Source organism: Stegostoma tigrinum, chromosome 12 (assembly GCF_030684315.1).
Source record: "Stegostoma tigrinum isolate sSteTig4 chromosome 12, sSteTig4.hap1, whole genome shotgun sequence".
NCBI lineage: Eukaryota > Metazoa > Chordata > Chondrichthyes > Orectolobiformes > Stegostomatidae > Stegostoma > Stegostoma tigrinum.
Window position 1 is genome coordinate 72464185 of NC_081365.1, and position 21818 is coordinate 72486002.

Consider the following 21818-nt stretch of genomic DNA (forward strand, 5'->3'; position numbering starts at 1 on the left):
AGAGGCGTCTGGATGGCTACGTGGATAGGGAGGGAATGGAGGGGTACAGACCAAATAAGGGCACAAGGTTTGTCTTTTAGTTTAGTTTGGGCATGATTTTCGGCACACTCTTGGCGGGCTGAAGTGCCTGTTCCTGGGCCGTACTTCTTTTTTATTCCTTTGTTATTTCAAAGTTAACAAAGGACCACAAGCAGGTTAAATGTATCCAAAGAAACTGAAGAAAGTGAGAATAAAAATTGTGGAGGCACTGGCCATAATTTTTCAGTTTTCAGGAGTGATTTCAGTGACTGAAGAATTGGAAGCATCATACCCTTGTTCAAAAAGACTTTACCCATAGAGGCACAGATTACAAGAGCAAGACGTTTCTTCTGTACTTGTGTAAGGTATTATTAGTCCTTAGCTGGATTATTGCTTCCAGTTCTGGACACCTCTCTCCAGCAAGGAAGTGAAGCCATTGGAGACCATGTAGAGGAGGCCTCTGAGATTAGTTCAAGTACCCTTGAAAGGATTGACCATGAGAGGACACAAATTCAAAATAATAACTGAAAGAAAGAAAAGTGATATGAAGAACATTTTTTCACACAGTGAGTGGTTGGAGGCATGCATTGCCAGGCAACATGTTGCAGGCAGGTTCAGTCAGCATAATCGAAAGGGAATTGGATGATAATCTTGAAAAGAACAATATGCAGGTTTTCAGAGAGAAGGCAAGAGCATTGTACTAAGTAATATATTTAATTAAACAGCTGATGTCGACATGATAGCTGAATGACCTCCTTCTGCACTGTAACAGTGCTATGATTTTGTGATTCTGTGATAAGGAATTTGGATAGACACAAGGAAAATTATCTTGCAGGCCATGGCAATAGTAGATTGCTCTTCAGAGAACCTGCATAGACTCCGTGAGCCAAAGAGTTTTCCTCTGTGCCATCGTGACTCCATGATTTCATGGGCATCTTTACAAAATTTTCTCATCCTTCTTTCTGAACAGGTTTAATCTTGCCATCAATTTTCTGACTGTGATTTACTAACTCACAAAGCAGAAAATCATCATGGATCTCATGATGGTTATTGCCCCATGTCACCCTCCACAGTTTAGATTTGCAAACCTGACACTGACGCTGTATAAAATTATTGTTGCAGGATTTTGGACTTACCAAAATTGACTTTCAATACCCATTTTTTAAAGAAAGACTGAAAGAATATATTTGAAAATCTTGATCACTTTCTAAAGATACGCTGAATTATTATCTTAAGCCAGATCAGAATGCTTGAAAACTTAGAATAATAATTAGACATGAAAATGAATTCTGTGGGGGTTCAGGTTTGACGCATCAAGGCAAGAGACCCTCTGAATGTGGTCTTGATTGTGCTTCTCACCTTACTTCGGAAGGTTTCCGCAGCAAAGTAATATAAAAGGGGGTCCAAACAGGGATTGATTGCCACTGCACACAGGGTAACCACAACCCCTTTGTGAGAGGAACAGCTGACCTGGGGTGAATTTACCATACTCCTTGTGACAAGATAGACTGTTCGTAGAATGTGATATGGCAAAAAACTGGTTAGAAATATAATCATTACAATAATAATCAGTGCAATTGCTTTTCTGCGGGAGCGCTTTTGCTGGTGGTGCTTTGCTTCTGAAGTTAGCAAAGTCTTAACAACAAATATGTAGCACACAATGATGGTTAAGAAGGGAATAATGCACCCTACTACTAGGGAAAAGAAATTCATAATAGATACGTTAGGCGTCAGGCTATTTTCATTCTTAATCTTATTGTTGAGTTCAAAGCATTTTTCTGTATTCGAAACATTTTGCTCATTTTTTTTAATCACCAAAGGGACGGTTGAGACTCCCACAAACACCCATATTACAACACACATGATTTGCACGGATCTGACACTTCTGTACTTTAAAGTTTTCATTGGATGCACTACAGCAAAGTACCGCAATATACTCATTAGGGTTAGAAAGTAAATGCTGCAGTACATGTTCAGGTACAGAGCATAAGTCAGGAACATGCATAAGGAACATGAAAAGTGCCAAATTCTGTCATTCCAATAGTAATGCACCCGCCAGGGCAAAGTGCAGACGAAGAGCAGATCTGATATTGCCAGGTTCACCATGACGATGCTGAATGTTGTGTTGCTCTTGTATAACTTCAGGAATATGTACAAACAGAAGACATTTTCAGTGAATCCAAAAACAAATACGATGATATAAGTTTGTATGTAAGTGCTAGTTTTGAAGTTTGTAATGTTCCCGCATGAAGCATTGTTCAGGTTATTGTTGTCATTAACCATTCCCTGCTTTGAGTAAATCTGTGTGATCAGATGTTTCTGTAGAAAGAAACCATTAATTATAGTAATAGCAAATGGGTGAAAAATTAAGCATTTTTAAAAGTTGGCTCCATTTGTTGCCAACTAACTTTCATTATATTCACAGTTACTTGAGTATAGTTAAGGACATCTTTTCAATGCTGTCTCCGGCGAAGTTTGAAAGAAAGTGTTTGTTATTTTGGCAGAGATAGTAGGAGCTGCAGATGCTGGAGAATCTGAGATAACAAGGTGTAGAGCTGGATGAACACAGCAGGCCAAGCAGCATCAGAGGAGCAGGAAGGCTGACGTTTTGGGCCTAGACCCTTCTTGGCCTGCCATGTTCACCCAGCTCTACACCTTAATTATCTCAGATTCTCTGGCATCTGCAGTTCCTACTATCTCTGAGACCATCATTTTTTTGACAGGTTTTGTGGTGGGGTTCTCACTGCAGTGCTTAACAAGTTTTCTCATGCAGTTATTCCAAACAGCCTCATTATCTATGCCATACCCCGAGGCACCCTATTCATTATATTCTCCTACTTAGCATAGGCGGAAATGTTTGCCACTGCTGAGATGTCCAGAAGTCCTTGACACTGGCACCATATTTCAAAAGCAGTTAGGAGTTGCCCTTCACAGGTTGTTTTATTTGACTTGGATGTGGCAGACAACTCTACTTGGCACCCTGCTTTGAGGGATCTTGAGGTCCCAGTGGTATTAGGAGTGATGTCCCCTCCTAAGGATGCCGTGATAGCAGACCCAGTCAGGCTAGTCTGAGAATGACACCCGTGTCAGTGCAATGCAGGTGAATGTACAGCAATGCCACAAGATCAATGACCTTCTCTGCTCCTTCAGGGCAAATGTCACCACCTTCTCTCTGCTACCTCAATCCATCTATCTATGTGAGTTCAAGGGTCTGAAGAAAGTCATTTTGGACCTGAAACATTAACTCGGTTTCTCTTTCCATAGGTACTACCAGACCTGCTGCGTTTCTGCAGCAGTTTATATTTTTATTTTAGATCACCAGCATCCACCGTATTTTGCTTTAATTATTTCATAAGCATTTGCTTATTTCTCATTCATGATAGCTGTTTAATGTAGGACTTCTAATCATTAGTCTTTAGGCCAGGAATGAGGTTCAGGATGCTTCCAGTCAACATTAATGAGGGACATCTACATAATTTATTTCATCAAAGCCATCACTGATGTCTTGTAGATGATGGGCTGGTTTTGAGGACTCAGCAAGTGAGTTACGAGCCACAGAAATCCCAGCCTTTGAGCTGCTCTTCTGGCTGCTGTATTTATACGGCTGGTTCAGATTTCAGAACCCGTGCTTCTGATCAATGCAAATGAATCACAATCAGCTATTTTGCTCTCTACTGAAGAAATTGCTTATACAATTATCCCTTGTCAGTACCTCCACTTTTGCTGGTATTCCACATTATCTTTTCCATGCCTCCCTCCCTTTATCATGTTTTACTTTGTATTCCTCATTATCAATCGTTCTCCGGTCTTTAACACCCTATCTGTAAGTTTTAACTTTTCTCTGTCTGGCATATACTTTTGTCTGCACACTTTGTTTTCCTATTATTTTACTTTATACTCTAAATCAGTATCCAGAAGCCTGAGAAAGGATGAAGCCAAGAGACATGGATTGGTCTCTTGTAAGCACATGATCAATATAAAACTGACATTTTTCAATATGTCATTACCAGGAACAGCTCATAGAATCCCTACAGTGTGGAAATAGGCCCTTCGGCCAACAAGTCCACACCGACCCTCAAAGCATCCCACCCATAACCCATCGCCCTATAGCACTCATCCCTGAGGACTGTGAACAATTTAACATGGCCAACCCACATAGCGTGCATATCTTTGGACTGTGGGAGGAAACCGGAGCATCCGGAGGAAACCCACGCAGACATGGGGAGAACATGCAAACTCCACACAAACAGTTGCCCGAGGGTAGAATCAAACCCGGGTTCCTGGCCCTGTGAGACAGCAGCACAAACCACTGAGCCACTGTGCTATCCTGAGCTCATTTTATTGATTAACCATACTTTAAAATTCCCAATTAAACAACAACATTTCTCACACCTCAATGTGTATCAGGTGGGCAAAACACTCGATTGTATCTTTTTTTAACATAGCTGGATTTTCCTGGACATGTTGCTAAGCTTTTACTTGAGGTTACAACTTGAGAGGCATCATTCCATATCAAGCATGGGTGACCAGGAGACTTTTCCGTTTATTGCCATCAGCTGCAGACTTTTAAGAGGTCAATTATAAACCTGTTTAGCCATGTCATGATGTACCTTGTGTGGCCATCAGCTGCTGGAGTGCCACTTGAGTGCAGACCTTCAAGCTTAGAGGCAAGGACACACAACTAATTACTTTACAAAACCTTGCTTTTTCTTGCTGATTTATAATATATTAAGTTGTAATGTTTACAATTTTACTTTTGCAATATTGCATCAAAGACCTCAACATTAAATACCTCATAGATAGTATAAAAACCAAACTTTGGAACAGATAAAACTTTGCTATTATGCAAAAATTTGTCAGTGACCACAATAATGACAGGGAGGTAAAGATGATATGCAATATAAAACTCGCAGTGACCAAAACTAATTTTCCATTCATCCAAATTCATTTTCTGCATACCAAACTATACAAACAGCTGGGCATGTAAAATAAGCTCATTAAAAGTTATTATTACAATAAATTGTACTTACAAGAATGTGATCTCTTTCTGTTGAGAAGGGGACGGTGCACTTGAATGAAAATGTGGACAACATTACCGACTTAACATTGTCAGATATACGTCAAAACACTTCATAAAATAGATTACTTGATTTTTACTTCACATTTATCAGCTCCATTTAACGAATGGCTTACAAAAGCTATTATATATACCCGCAAAGCTTGTTAGTTCAGGGCGCTGTAGTCAGAGATAAGGTTAACTGCTTTTGCACGAAGATGTTTGAGGAATTTGAACAACTAGAAAGTACAAAACCATCGATGCTCTTTCTTTCACTTTTCACTACCACCTTCTCAAGGGCAGTTAGAGATGCCAGCAAAACTCAAATCTCAATAAACAATTTTTAAAAATCTTAAACATTGCTAAAAGGAGAGAAGGGTTTGTAGGTTCTTATCTATGTTTCTTTAATTTCCGTACTGAAACATTTACTTCTTAAAAAAATCTTTCTTCCTTGTATCAAATCTCAGATTGTCTGAGAATTTTCACAGCGTAGATATTTGTAGACTGTCAACTATTCTTCAATTAGAGTAAAATTAACTGTTAAACATTCTGTATATGCCCAAGAGAAATGGAAATAATAGCTTGGAATGATTTCCAGTAGGAACCTGCCTTTGTTTAACAATGTTTGAATGGCCACTATTGTATAAACGACAGTTGCTTCCTTGCATAAATTGAAACAATTGCAACAATGGAAAATGACTTCCTCAGAATCTGGCAATGAAATAGATACAAAAGAATCTTTAAAATGCTCAACTTATTATTAAAGCTGAGTTTAAGTGTCATTAATCATTTTGCAATGTTTTCATGTATTCTAAGTTTGCATTTTTAAACATAACTGTGAAGATATGTTGATTGTTGTAACAACAACTCAACCAGTCCCAATTTCTCCATCTTTTGCTGTGGACCTGCAAGTTTTTCCTTCACAGATGATTATCCAATTCTCTTTTCAAATACATGATTGAAGTTGCCACCTCTATACTCTGAAGCAGTGCATGCCACATCCTCAGCAATTACTGTATACAAACTCTCTTCCTCATGATTCATTTGTCAATCAACTTAAATCATTGCCGTTTGGTTCTCAACCCCTCAAGGAATGAGAATTTTCAAGATTTACTCTTTCCAGATGTCTCATGATTTTGATCCCTTGTACTAATCTCCATTCAATCTTCTATTTCCAAGGAGAATAAGCCCAATTTCATCAAACTATCCATATAACTGAAGTCTGTCATCCTCAGAGGTGTGAAAAACTCTTTTACAGCATCTCCAATGGCATCATATCCTTCTTGGAGCGTGGTGCTTCAAATTAAAGACAATACTTCTATTGAGGCCAAATCAATGCTTCATAAAGCTTTATCACAACTTATTTGCTTTCTTTAACTATACTTCTGTTGATAAAGTCTAGAATCCGTTATGCCTTAGAACATCTTGTTTAATATGACTTGCCATCATCAATGATTCATGCACATTTACTCCAAATCATAGAATTGTTTTAGTATAGGAGACTATTTTGCTCAACACCAGCTCTCTGAATGAACAATTCATGTCATGCCACTCTCCCACCTTTTCTAATCCGATAATCTATAACATTCTATCTTTTCGTATATCAATCTAATTTCCTTTTGAATGTTTCAATTGAACCTGCCACCACTACAGACCCAGGTGAAGCATTCCAGATCTTAACCATTTACTGTGTGAGAAAGAAGATCTCACAATGTTGTAACTGCTTTGTCTAATTACTTCTCATTCTCAAACCTTTCATCAATGGGGACAGTGTCTCTCTGACTACGCTGTCCAGATCCCTCATCATCTCGAGCACCTCAATCAGATCTCCTTTTAGCCTTTTTCTCCCCAAGAAAACAGTCTTAACTTCTCCAAGCTATCTTCAAAATGAAATTCCTCAAACTTGCAACTACTTCTGTGAAACTTTTCTGCACTGTCTCCAATGCCTTCACATTCTTACTAAAATGTGAAATGGATGCAATACTTAAGTGTTTTAAACACGTTCAACATATTCTCCTTACTCTTGTACTCTATGCTCCTACTAATAAATCCCAAGATGTTGGTATTCTTTATAACTATTTTATCAACTGCCCTGTCACCTTCAATGACTATTATGCATATACATCCAAGTCCTTTGCGCCCGCATCCTATTTAACTTCTGCTCTTTGTTTTGGATTGTCGCTTCAAGTTCTTCCTACCTAGCTGAATTAATTCACATTTGTTTGCCTTGAAATTCATCAAAATATGGACGTACAAAGTAGAAGAAGAAGTAACCCATTTTGTGTTTCAGGTCTGCTCCGACACTCATTAAGGTCATGGCTGGAATGGGTAGGAACGTTTCCTCATGTGGGTTAATTCAGAACTACAGTTACTGTCTTAAAATAAGCGGTCACCACTTGAGGAAAAAGATGAAGAATTTTTTTTTCTCTCAGGGGCATGTGAGACTGAAATTCTCTGCAGCAGAAGGTGTGGAGGCAGGACCATTGAATATTTTTAAGGCACGTGCAGATAGACTAGTGTTAGGCAGGAGTATCAAGGATCATTGGGGTAGAAGAGAAAGGGGCAACACATGGTCCTCAATTTGCATCTGTGTCACATTCATGCCTGTTTATTTTGCTTACTGCCAAATCCCTGTCACTACCGTTTTTCCAGTCTTTGTTGAAACCAACACCTGAGCCACTCATGATGCCAGGGACCTTGCTTTAGCTACATTTTCCAGATGAAACATCACTTTCAGCAATATTTGCAACTGAACACTACAAGAAGAGTGGAATGCATTCAGAAGATGCCTGCACTACCTACCTATTCTTGTTTGTCTGCCTGATGGTCTCCCATTCTGTCTGTCTTTCTTTCTACATACTTTTAAGATGTCGGTGAACCACATCTGTAACAGTATTATCCACAAAGCTCTTGACTTTATGGTTCCACTATAGTGTTGCCATCCACTGTTCAAGTTCCAGATTCCAGACATTGCATTGCTGTGACTGATAAGACTTTCTGTAGAAATGGTTACTGATATTCTGGAGTTCCAACGGGATGTGGATTGTTGAGGTTGGAACAGACTTGCCTTTGCTTTATTTATTAATAATTCTTGCTACTACAAATAACATTACCAACAACAATAAGCCTTACTGTTATAAATAAACATTACTAATTTTGAATAGTTGTACTAATATCTGATGAATCTTACTGATATGTACTTGTAAATCTTACATAAAAAATGAAAATATAACATAATATCAGCCTCATACTTGTTAGATCATATTGTAACTTAATCATTTTACAGTTCTTAATTGGCCAATTGTTTGAATTTGATATTTTCCTTTTAGAATTGTAGAAAGATTGTCTTTCCTCATTCTTTCTGCAGAAATATATTAGGTCACAGATGTCTGCATAAATTTCATTGTTTATTTGCCTGCCCCCTCCACCTAATGTTTTGAAACCTGCCACTGACTTCCTCACAGTTCTTAATACTTTCCAATTTAGCTTTGAACTTCTGCCCGGTATGTTGAAGTTTAGGTCATTGCCTTGGAGCAAGACAAATAATGATCCTAATACTAGTGCTTGAGGAGAACCACTGCATACATTTCTCTAATCAGAGAAACAACAGTTTGCCACAATTCACTGCTGTCATTCAGCCAACTTCACACTGCCACTGCATTTTTTATCATGTCATTTCAACTTTACTGACACATCTGTTCCATTTTGGAGTAGATCTGTAGCTCAGGTTGTGGGTGTTGAGGTTGCTTGGTTCACCGAGCTGGTTTATTGTTAGAGTCGAGTTCAATATGTTTATTAATAGCCTGCTTCGTGGAGTGCCATGCTTCTAGGAATTCTCATGCCTGTCTCTGCCGAGCCTGTCCGAGGATCTTGGTGTTGTCCCAATTGAAGTGGTGGTTCTCCTTGTCCATGTGGATTGAGATGAGTGAGTATTGGTCATGTCTTTTTGTAGCCAGTTGGTGTTCATGTTCTCTTGTTGTTAGCTTCCCTCCTGTTTGTCCAATACACATTCCACTACGGAGGAAACCTGGAAGTGAGGCAATCCATCGCAACGGACCCCAGAGTTTAAAAACCAGGCGGGAAAACACACCGACGCTTCATCAGAGGCTGCACTGAGGATGCTACCCAGCACGGTGACGAAACGTCTGCTGAACAGCAAACCAGCTCAGTGAGCCAACCAACCTCAACATCTGTTCCAAGACACTTTATCAATAAAGTTTTGCAGTAAACATATACGTTACAACAACCAGATTACTCTTGGTATCCTTTCTATTCGCTTTTTGAAAAATTCAATCAAATTCATTAAATGGGTCTTCCCCTTAACATACCTCTGCCACTTTTTCTAATGATTCCATATTTGTCTAAGTAGCTTGTAATTTTCTCCATCACTGAGATTGAAGGAGCAGGCCTGTAGTAACTAAAATTATCTTCACACCTTTTTATCAAAGAATGTGTAACATTTGTACTTCTCCAGTCCTCTGGCAATATGCCCATATCAAAGAAGGTTTGGAAAATTGTTACAAGGGCTTTCACAATTTCTACCTTTACTTCAATATCCTTAGATGCGATTGAATTATGCTGGTGACTTCAGATATTATCTCCCCATTAACAGGGTGATGGGGCTCTGAAACTTACTGCCTGTAAGGGTGGTATTAATAACTTAGGAAGAAACGTTATTTATTACTGAACACCAAAGTACAGCCACAATTCATGGTGTCCATTGGCTTGCCCCATCCTGGGACAGATATTTCTGCAGAACCATCCTTAGGACTGCTTTTTAAATTTTTAATTAACCTATTTTTCTAGTCAACCTGATCAGAGTTTTTTTTATACTTCTGGAGTAGGTGGGCTTGAACCTGGGCCTCTCAGTTCCAGGGTAGGGACACTACCACTGTGCCACAGTGGGGCACCTGGAGGCACAAGATGCTCAGGTCATGAGTTCCAGATGGGCAGGCCATTATCTGTTACAGAGGGAACTCATACTCAGCGACCTCCACAAGAAGATTAGTGATTGCCCATGGGCATTGTAGGGATTATCATAGTGGTGGAGACAGAAACCCTCAAAACATTAAGAAGTATTGGATGTACATTTGCAATGCCAAGGCATACAATGCTCTGGACAAGTGCTGAAAATTTGGTTTAGAATACTTAAATAGTTGTTTTTGACCACCGCAGATCTAATGGGCTGAGGGGCCTTTTCTATGCTGTAGACCTTTACGACTCTTTGGCTGTTTCAATTTTTAACCCATTCAGTGTCTGAATCATCTTCTCCTCCAATACTACTTCAGCAACACTTTCTTCCTTTGTAGAAGCAGGTGCAAAACATTATCTAGTACCATAGCTGTACTCTCATTCTCCACGAATAAGTCCCCTTTTGGTCTCAATGTGGTCAACATTACTCCATTTATTATCCTTTTATATTTATAAGCCTATAGAAAATATTTGCATTCCTCTTTAAATTGGCTGTCAATCAATTTTCAGACATATGTTTTGTCTACCAATCTTTGATTTCCATTTACCTGGTCAGATCTGTCTTTGCCATACTGAAATTGGGCCTCCTCCAATTAATTATTTTTATTCTAGATTACTCCTTATCCTTTCCTGTAGCCAACCTAAACCTTATGATATTATACTCACTAAGCCCTGGATATTCTCCCAAAGACATGACCCATTTGTCTTATTTCATTCAACAGAAACCGATTCAGTAACATCTCCTTTCTCTTGGTCTGGAAACATACTGATATGGAAAATTCTGTTTTATAAACCTAGATGTCGTTCCCCCTCTCCGCAATGTACAGATTATATCCCAATTAATGTTAGGATAACTAATGTCCTCAATTATAACCATCCTAAAGGTTTTGCACCCTCTTAATAACTTGCAACTTTACTCCTCTGTATCATTCCCATCGGTGGCCAATAGAGTACACCCAATAGTGTAATAGTATCTCAATTGTTTCTTAGCTCCAGTCAAATAGATTCTTTCCCTGACATGTCTTTATCCAACTATATTATCCTTCACTTTTATATTATCTTTAATGTAGACGTGTGGATGTTGCACTGGGGTAGATAAAGTCAGAAGTCACACAATACCAGGTTATAGTCCAACAGGTTTATTTGAAATCACAAGCTTTTGGATTGCTGCTCCTTCATCAGATGAGCCTTAATTTTCATGCATGTAATTCTATGTGGCAATCTATGAAAGCAGCTGGAGCGCTCAAATCCTTTTTGCCATGTTTACAAACTTGCTAATTTACTTCCTTGCATTTCAAATCCACCCAAGCCTAATTTGCATCCCATTCCTTCTGATCCTTCCTATTTCTGAATTACATTCGAGTAAACACTGAAGAAAGGTTCTCTGTAACACATCCACAAGGAAAAATTAATTAATTAGGAAAGTCTAAAACTGAATCTGTATGGTGTGCAACCAGCATATGTGGACACTACATGGAATCTCTGTGGCATGAGTATATAAATTAAGAGATAATGGGAACTGCAGATGCTGGAAAATTTCAAGATAATAAAATGTGAGGCTGGATGAACACAGCAGGCCAAACTGCTTGGCCTGCTGTGTTCATCCAGCCTCACATTTTAGTATATAAATTAACATTGTTTATTTGTTCTGGTGGTGCTGACATAAATTAACTACATCCTCATAGTAACTTCACCTCCAGTGCTGAAGTTAGCAAACACCAATGTTACAAAACTAGTTTCAGACTCAATACCATCTCAAGTTCCAGTAACTCTTACCGTTTGTAGTTCTATTCACCAAAAGAGTTAAGCCAAAGGCGTCTGTAAAGTGCACATAAAACCAAAAACAGTTTAGTTTTTACAAATAACTTTAAAATAAGTTAGCAATGGCTCTAATAACACAGTTGTAATGTCCGTACCTCTGAGCTGGGTTCAAGTCCTGCCTGCTGCAGAGGACTGGTGGAAAATATCCGAAACAAATAAGTCTTGCATTCAATCAACCTGGATCTTCAAAAAATAAAACAGGATTCAAAACTTTGATATTTGACAGTTCTCTTCAATTAAGTAAAGAAAAGGAGTTTCAGTAATACCTGTCCAAAAATGCTTTCAAAATGTGCTATCCAGTGATATGACGGTGAATCTCTGTGAAATGGTGCTGCACAGTTAAGACCCGCTCACTTTAAACCAGCAGTGGAAATGACTTCACTAATTGCTTTTAACACATTCAACAACTGGAAGCTGAATAAAGTAACTGAACGAACACAATAGACTGTGTTCAATAAGCCAACATTCCTGTTATTAAACATCAGGAGTCCTTTGCTGCAGTGTGCTGAAGAATTGTCTTGTTTATGTTGTATAGATGCCCACAACAAAATTTAATGCCTAGATCAGACAGCTTCAGGGTTGGACGCCTCCTGCAGTGCCATAATGATGCCACCCATAGGTTGCAGGAACAGCAACTCATATTCCACCTTCGAACCCTGCAGCCCAATGGTATTAATGTGGATTTCACCAGCTTCAAAATCTCCCCTCCCCCCACTGCATCCCAGAACCAGCCCAGCTCGTCCCAGCCTCCCTAACTTGTTAGGTTGCAGGAACAGCAACTCATATTCCACCTTCGAACCCTGCAGCCCAATGGTATTAATGTGGATTTCACCAGCTTCAAAATCTCCCCTCCCCCCACTGCATCCCAGAACCAGCCCAGCTCGTCCCAGCCTCCCTAACTTGTTCTTCCTCTCACCTGTCCCCTCCTCCCACCTCAAGCCGCACCTCCATTTCCTACCTACTAACCTCATCCCGCCTCCTTGACCTGTCCATCCTCCCCAGACTGACCGATCCCCTCCCTACCTCCCCACCCATACTCTCCTCTCCACCTAACTTCTCCTCTATCCATCTTCAGTCCGCCTCCCCCTGTCTCCCTATTTATTTCAGAACCCTCTCCCCATCCCCCTTTTCTGATGAAGGGTCTAGGCCCGAAACGTCAGCTTTTGTGCTCCTAAGATGCTGCTTGGCCTGCTGTGTTCATCCAGCCTCACACTTTGTTAACTTAGCTTCAGGACTGGAAATGGACAGTGAGCACATTACTGCAATATAGGGATCCATGGAAAGATTCATGGCCCTTAGATTTTACAAGAAAATGATACTATGAATTTAGGGTTAAGTTTACAGACGCATTTGAGTTTGCAATGAGTTATATAAGGAACAACATTCAGATTTACAGTGGCTTTGGTGAAGAAATACTATTGACTTTATAGTGTGTTTGCAAGGAAGTATGTGGGAATTTCGGTGGTCTGAGAAGGTGGCAGAGTAGGATTCTTCAACTGGAGCTCATCTGCTCTCTCCGTTTCTTCTTCCTCTTTCTTCTTTCTTTTCCTCTTTTGTGTTTTTCTTCTTCTTTATTCTTGGCCTCGGGATCCATGCTTCAGTGTGGGCTTGGACACCCGGCTTTGGACTCTTGTCTTTGGACACCTGACCTCAGACTCTTAGCTTCAGATACCTGGCTTCAGACTCCTGGCCTAGGAGTCCCTGCCTCAGCACAGACTGGGGCAAGGCATCCTCTTGGCCTGACCCACAACCTCTCAGCCTGGCCAACTAGCCTAGTGTGGCAGTCTGGCATGGCTACGTCTTGGCCCAGCATGGTGTCCTCTTGGCCCAGTGTTGTGTAACCTCAGCCCAGCCTGGCGGTCTCCCAGCCTGGCATTACTTTCTCTCAACAGCCCATCATCGTGCTCTTTCGCCCAGCACGATCATCCTTCTGCCTGGTGTGGTGGTTGTTCAGTGGCCCATGGCAGTTTTTTGTTCTGGCATGGCCTCAACATGGCTTCCAGTCTCAAGGTGATTCCAGAGTGGTCTCCCAGCCTCGAGAGGTTTGAGGTGAAAATCAGCACAGACTGGAGGCTAGGATCCTGCGTGGACTGGCTTGGAGGGACCATTGTTCTGAACTTTTTATTTCTATATTTTCCATTTTCTCTCTTAAGAACTTGGACTGAAGAATCTGCGCCTAGGTATCCTTGTACCTAAGTGACAGCTTGAAGACTTTTCACTGTACTCATGCGAGTATATGTAACAATAAAGCTAACTAAATCCATTCTCTCTCAAACCTCTCTGATGAAGGGTCTAGGCCCGAAACGTCAGCTTTTGTGCTCCTGAGATGCCTCTTGGCCTGCTGTGTTCATCCAGCTCCACACTTTGGTATCTTAAATCCATTCAATTCATTTATAATGGACAATTAGAATGTAAGAAAAAGGAGCAGGAACAGATCATAGGGCCCATCAATTCTGTTCTGCCAGTCTATATTATCATGTCTCATTGGTTTTCCTACCTGATCCATATATCCCCTGATTCCCTGTGAGAAAAAATATAGATAAATCCATATCTGACCTTAAATATTTTCAACCATGAAGTATCCACAATTCTTTGGGCAGAGATTTACAAAAGTTCACAATTCTGTGAGTGAAGAAATGTCTCCTCATCATGTCCTAACTGATTCTCACATTATTCTGAGATTGCCCTTGTATTCTATGTTCCCCAATTAGGAGAAACAACTTCATAGTATTTACCCCATTAAGCTTCTTCAGAATTGTGCATGTTTCAATAAGATCACCTCTTATTTTTCGAAGTTCCATAGAGTATGGGCCAGTTTACTCAGACTGTCATCAAAGGACAACCCTCTTATCACAGGCACCAAGCTAATGAACATTCACCACATTGCCCTGTATATCCTTACTTAATTATGGAGACCAAAGCTGTATACAGACCTCGAGACGTTGTCCCCAGGTGTAGGCATGACCCTCTGCAACTTTAGCAAAACTTGACTTATTCTTATACTCCAATTCCTTTACAATAAAGGCCTTCTTAATTACTTGCTGTACATAAACACCAAGCTTTATGCTCCTTATATGAATAAACCCAAGTTCATCAACATCTACAAGTTTCACACCTTTACAAAGTAATTACTTCCCTATTCTTACTAAAAAAAAGTGAATAACGTCACACAATAAAAACCAAAAGAACTGCAGATTTTGTAAATCAGGAACAAAAACAAAGTTGCTGGAAACGTTCAGCAAGTCTGGTAGCATCTGTGAAGGAGAAAACAGAGTTAACGTTTCCGGTCCAGCAAGTCTGGTAGCGTCTGTGAAGGAGAAAACAGAGTTAACATTTCCGGTCCGGCGACCCTTCGTCAGAACTTCACACATTATTGTTCATCTGCCACATTTTATCCATTCATTTGAAATGTCTACATCTCTTTGCAGCCACTTTGTATCCTCATATCATCCATTGCCACCTAACTTTCTTTCTTCAGCAAACTTAGATACATTGCTCCTTGTATTTTTACTTGTAGTTAGTACAGATTGTAAATAGCTAAGACCCTCGGACTGATATTTACACAGTCCATAAGTTACAGCCTGCCAATTTCAAAATCCTCCATTTATCTCTACTTTCTATGTTTTGTTCATTACCCAATCCTCCAACCATGCAAATGTGTTATCCCATAGTCCACGAGCCCCTAATATGGAAATTAGCATTTGTATGACACCTTATCAAATGCCTTTTAGAAATCTATATCCAACATATTTTAATTTCCTATTATCTACTGTACTAGCTACATCTTGAAAAACTCTAAAAACATTATCAAACTGCATTTCCTTTTTGCCTGATAATACTATCATTTTCCAAGATAACAAGGTGTAGAGCTGGATGAATACAGCAGGCCAAGCAGAATCATGACCAGTCTGTCTCCTCTCCACCTATCGTCTCCTCTATCCATCCTCTATCCGCCTCCCCCTCTCTCCCCATTTATTTCAGAACCCCCTTCCCCTCCCCCATTTTTGAATAATGGTCTAGGCTCAAAACGTCAGCTTTCCTGCTCCAATGATGCTGCTTGGCCTGCTGTGTTCATTCAGCTCTACACCGTGTTATCTCAGATTCTCCAGCATCTACAGTTCCAACTATCTCTATCATTTTCCAAGTGCGTTACTTAAAAAGAAATTCCAAAATTTTACTTATGGTAATAATTAGCTAACTATCCTGCAGTTCCCTGCTTTCTCTTCCCCATCTTTCCTGTAGCACAGTTATATTTTCTAATTTTCAATCCCTTGTTTGCAAAATGCCTTTTAGAAATCTATATCCAACATATTTTAATTTCCTATTATCTACTGTACTAGAGAGGCAATAAATCCCGGTCAATCAGCGATGCCTACATCCCTCAAGTGAATAAAAAGAAAGAGCCTTCCTTCATAGCCTGAAGTTTGAATGGAAGACGTTACTGAATTTGGAGAATCAAAACTACGACATAGCTCACTTTTTTAGCATAATGGAATATGTAATACATGAGATTAATAGCTATGTGCTGATACTAGAACATCATCAGTGATTTCAAATCACATGGAATGGTGACCTAATTGTAGAAGGGTCCAGAGTTGAACATACTTAAACCACTCCTATACATAGTGTAAGTAGTTAATATAGGATGTTAGTTTTCACTAAAATGCCTGCAGACTCTACTTCCAAGAGCTCCCAAGCATCAATCCTGACGTCACAAAAGGGTGGCATTGTAATATACCCAGCCAATGCTGTGACAGGCAGTAGGCAGTAAACTAAAGAACAGTCAGCCAAGCAGAAAATACTCAGGGAATGTCTGCAATAATACATCATTTGATGAATTGCTAAACGAGTCGATCGCAGATACAAGGAGGGGTGGAGGAACCCTTACCCTGATCCAAATGCTACACCATGAAGGAGGCCTTGACCAAGCTTTGCATTGGATCAAATGGCATCACCAATACAACCACAACTCTATCATCCACAAACTTTCTCAAAAATATGCAAAGTTTAAGTCAGTGCACCCCTGTATGTAATAGGCTATTGCATTGACAGTAGTTTACGAAGACAAGGGGTTAATGGAGACACCACTGAGTGTGAAGAATTCAGTAACGTCTTCCATTCAAACTTCAGGCTATGAAGGAAGGCTCTTTCTTTTTATTCACTTGAGGGATGTAGGCATCGCTGATTGACCGGGATTTATTGCCTCTCCCTGGTTCTCCTTGAGAAGATAATAGTGAGCTGCCTTCTTGAACTGCTGCAGCCCATGTGCTGTAGGTTGATCCAGAATGCACTGAGGGAGGAAATTCCAGGATTTTGACTCAGTGACACTGAAGGAATGGCAATATACTTCAAAATCAGGATGGTGAGTAACTTAGAGTGGAATTTGCAATTGTGGTGTTCTCATATATCTACACCTTGCCCTTCTAGATGGAAGTGGCTGTAGGTTTGGAAGGTGATGGCTAAGAATGTTTGGTGAATTTCTGCACTGCATCTTATAAATAGTACACACTGCAGCTATCAAGCATCAGTGGTGGAGGGAGTGGATGTTTGTGGATATGGTGACAGTCAGGGGGCTGTTTTGTCCTGGATGGTGTAAAACTTCTTGAATGTTGTTGGAGCTGTATCTATCCAGGCACATGGGGATTATTCCATCAGACTCTTGACTTGTGTCTTGTAGATGATGGACAGGCTTTGGGGAGTCAGGAGGTGAGTTACTCGCCGCAGTATTCCTAACCTTTGATCTGCTCTTGTAGCCACTAGTGAGTCCAGTTAAGTCTTGGGTCAATGCTCAGCCCCCGGATGTTGATGGTGGGAGATTTTGTAATGGTAACATCATTGAACATCAAGGAGTAGTGGTTAGATTGTCTTCTGTTGGAGATAGTTATTAACTGACATTTGAGTGGTGTGAATGTTGCTAGTCATTTGCCACTCCAAGCCTAAATATTGTCTAGATCCTTTTGCATTTGAACATGGAATGCTTCTGCATCTGAGGAGTCACAAATGGTGCTAAATATTGTGCAGCCATCGGCAATCATTCCCACTTCTGATTTACAGACTGAGAAAATGTGCACGTGCATGAACATATGATCAATGAACAAGAGTAGGTCAGTCAGCCCTTGGAGCCCGCTTTGTCATTCACTGATGTCATGGCCAATCTGATTTTAACTTCAGCTCAATGTGTCTGCAGGCTCCTGATAATCTTTTGTCCACGTGGTAATCAAAAAGCTATTTATCTCTGCTTGAAAGATATTTAAAGATTCTGTATCCACTGCCTTTTGAGGAAGTAAATTCAAAAGGCTCGCTGCCTCTGAGAGAACTGTTTTTCCCTCATTTCTGCCTTAAATGGATGACCCCTCATTTCTGAACTTTGGCTCCTAGTTCTAGATTGTCCCACAAAACATCCTTACAACATCCACCTAAGTCCCACAGGATCTTATATGTTTCAGTTGAGTCTCATCTGATTCTTCTAAACTCCAGGCAATACAATCTGCCCTATCGAGCCTTTCCTTATAAGGTAATCTGCTATTTCCAGAGATTAGCACAGTAAACCTTCTCTGAGCTGCTTCTAATGCATTAAAATCCTTCTGTAAGTATGTGACCAGCACTGTACTCAGTACTCTAAAGACAGCCTTACCGGCACCCTTCACAGAAACATAGAACTTCACAGCACAAGTAGGCCATTTGGTGTTTAAGCCTGCTTTGCCATTCAGTATGATTAAGGTTGATCATCCAAATCTGTACCCTTTTCCAGTTTTCACTTGAGACTCTATGCTCCCTTTAGCTCTAAGAGCTATATATAACACCTTCAAGGTCAATGTTTTGACCTCAACCACTTTCTGTGGCAGAGAATTCCACAAACTTGCCTGGCCGATATGTTATAACTGAAGTACAACCTCCCTATTCTTCATTCAATTCCCCTGCAATAAAATATAACATTCCATTAGCTTTTCTGATTAGTTGCTGTACCTGCATACTAACCTTCTGCAATTAATTCACAGTGACACCCAGACCTCTCTTCATCTCCACGTTCTGCAGCCTCTCACTATTTAGATAGCATCTTCTTTTTATTCTAGCTGCTAAATAGACAGTTTCACACTTCCTCACTAGCGTAACTTATCTGCATCCCTTTGAAGGCTTTTTATATCCTCTTCACAACTAACTTTCCACCCTATCATGTCACCAGCAAATTTAGTTACCCTACCTTTAGTCCCTTCATTCAAATTATTCATACAAATTGCAAGGAATTGAGACCCCAGATCCCTAGATCATGCCATTTGAGACATTCTGAAAAAATCTTATTTATTCCTACTCTCTAGTTTCCCGTTAGCTAGCCAATCTTCTATCCATTCCAATATGTTACCCCTACACTATAAGCTTTTATTTTTCACAATAACCTTTGATATGGCACCTTATTGCATGCAGTCTGGAAATTTGTGTGCAGTACATTCACTGGTTCCCACAGCACAAATTACTCCATCAAAGAAATTCAGTAAATTAGTTCAATATGATTTCCTTTTGACAAAACCATGTTGGTACTGCCTGACTACAGTGAAATTATTCAAGTGTTATAAATGTCTTTAATAATAACTTGTAGCTATTTTCCCTATGGCAGTTGTTAAACTAACTGATCTGTAATTTTCTGTGTTTCCCTTCCTTTTTTGAATGAAGATGTTAAATTGGCTATTTTTAAATCTAAATTAACCTTCCCTGAATCTAATGCATTTTGATAATTTGAAACCAACACATTAACTACCAGACCAAGAGATATGTGAGTCTGCAGTTCCAACAATTTATTCAGTGATGCTTCCCTGGTAATTGTAATTTTCTGAAGTTTGTCCCTTCCTTCAATTCCTGAATTTCAGCTATTTCTTATGTTATGTTATGTTTCTTATGTTCTTTGATGTTACTTGTATCCGCTAGTGAAGCACAACAAAATGATTTGTTTAAATCATCTGCTATCTTTTGATCTTTGAATACTAATTACCCAAACTAATTTTTAATTGGATTAACACTTAGTTTGTTAATTCTTTTCCTTTTTAATATTGGAAGGATTATTTTTGAGCTGTTTTTATATTTTGGCTAATTTTGATTCCTTACAGCCTCAGATTTTAGCTAGCTGCAGAGATGGAAGGGCTGTAGAGTACTTGCAATATTTCAGAGCAGGAAGGCAGAAGGCACACTATCACCTTTGCCCTGTGTCTGCAGTATGGCTGGCAAATGCAACATCAAACTTGCCCAGTCATTAATGGAGAGTGCCTTTTGCAAGAGGGAGGGGCATTTTAAGACAGTATGCCACAGCAAAAAACATCTAATTCTCATTCAAAAATTTAAGGACGATCAGTTAGGTTAACCAAAGCCCTGAAAACAGAGAATGCAGATGAACATGAAATGCCTTTCTTGGGCAAGGTTGCAAAATCCAAGGAGAATCTTTGGAATGCTAACATAGTGAATTACCACAAATTTCAAATTAGCCTCTGGAGCAAGATTGTCAGTTCTTTCGGACATGACACAATAGCTGAAGCCTGATTTTCTCCAGTGATCAACTTTACGACTTCATGGTCCTGGAGCATTCGACTGAAGGTTTAGGTGAAGGGGCAGTTGACTGCTACATTTCAATATAATGAGAAAGAAATTACAGAAACTCTTTGTTATTCAAGATCAGGGTTGCTCATTATGGAGCTGATACTTGCAACCAATCCACAAACTGGAAGAGCAAAACAGCCAGGACAAATTGGAGAAACTCCGGTTAGACCTTCCAAACTACTCGAAAGCCCAGGGCGCTGCAAATGGCTCACCAGATTATATTAAGGCCAGATGCCAAACCACTCATAACTTTCAGCTAAACTTTAGAAATACAAGCACTTTCTGAAATAATTCTGCATAACCGTGGGGAATCTTATCAAATGCCTTGCTAAAATCCATATACATGACATCCACTGTTCTGCCTTCATCAATGTGTTTTGTCACATCCCCAAAGAATTCAATAAGGCTTGTGAGGCAATGACCTGCCCCTCACGAAGCCATGCTGACAATTTTTAATCAAACTGTGCTTTTCCAAGTAATCATAAACACTGTTTCTCAGAATCCTCTCCAATGATTTGCCCACCACAGAAGTAAAACTCACTCCAAGAAAGGCTCCTTACTTGCTCTTGAAAATGTTAGACCAGACATTGAAACCATGCTACACTAGGTGGTAACGTCACCACTAACACAGCCCACTCATTGGTGCTTAGCCATGGGTCCTGTACTATAACTCCATGGCACACTTCACATTATTGTGGACCTTATGCAGCTGAACATGGCTGAGAAATTGAAGAACCATTTTTGGATGAAATCTCACAAAAACCACCAAGGAGTTTGACTTTTAACAACTTGGAGACAGACAACAGATTTTGGCAGCTACCATGGATAGAGTAATCCAAATTATTGTTGACATTTATCACATCCTTTGATTACTTCTATCAGCTGGGATTTGGAACTGCCATGCTGCCTGATAGTTTTCAATATTCCATAATTTGGAAGGGCATGATGAATCTGCCATATGAGCAATACTCTTTCTAACATTTTGGAGCATGATGTTGGATCAGAGTAGAGCTGCACCACTTACATTCTGCAGGCCCAAAATCGTGAGTTCTCCAAATCCAGAACCAACTTTTCAAACAATGCTTGTGCATCTGGCATCAAGACTAACGATTGGAGGGTGGCAAATGTCATTCCCTTGTTCAAGAAAGGGAGTAGGGATAATCCTGGGAATTACAGACCAATCAGTTTTACTTCTGTGGTGGGCAAATCATTGGAGAGGATTCTGAGAAACAGTATTTATGATTACTTGGAAAAGCACAGTTTGATTAGAAATTGTCAGCATGGCTTCGTGAGGGGCAGGTCATTGCCTCACAAGCCTTATTGAATTCTTTGGGGATGTGACAAAACACATTGATGAAGGCAGAACAGT

General features: G+C 39.9%; 1 protein-coding gene across 4 annotated transcripts in view; it reads right to left on the minus strand.

Annotated features, from left to right (window-relative positions):
- Positions 1–1317: 1317 nt before the first annotated feature.
- Positions 1318–21818, minus strand: part of LOC125457088 (cysteinyl leukotriene receptor 2-like) — a 49119-nt gene continuing 28618 nt past the window's right edge. The window contains exons 1-5 of one of the 4 annotated variants that reach the window (XM_048540804.2): positions 12133–12187; positions 11962–12049; positions 11822–11863; positions 5049–5087; positions 1318–2337 (exon numbers count right to left, since the gene is read on the minus strand). In XM_048540804.2, coding sequence (XP_048396761.2) covers positions 1318–2301 — 984 coding nt within the window. In that variant the 5' untranslated portion in view covers positions 2302–2337; positions 5049–5087; positions 11822–11863; positions 11962–12049; positions 12133–12187. Of the gene's footprint in view, positions 2338–5048; positions 5088–5229; positions 5273–11821; positions 11864–11961; positions 12050–12132; positions 12188–21818 lie in introns of those variants that run through there. The other 3 variants (XM_059650041.1, XM_059650043.1, XM_059650042.1) reach the window with 3 other exon arrangements.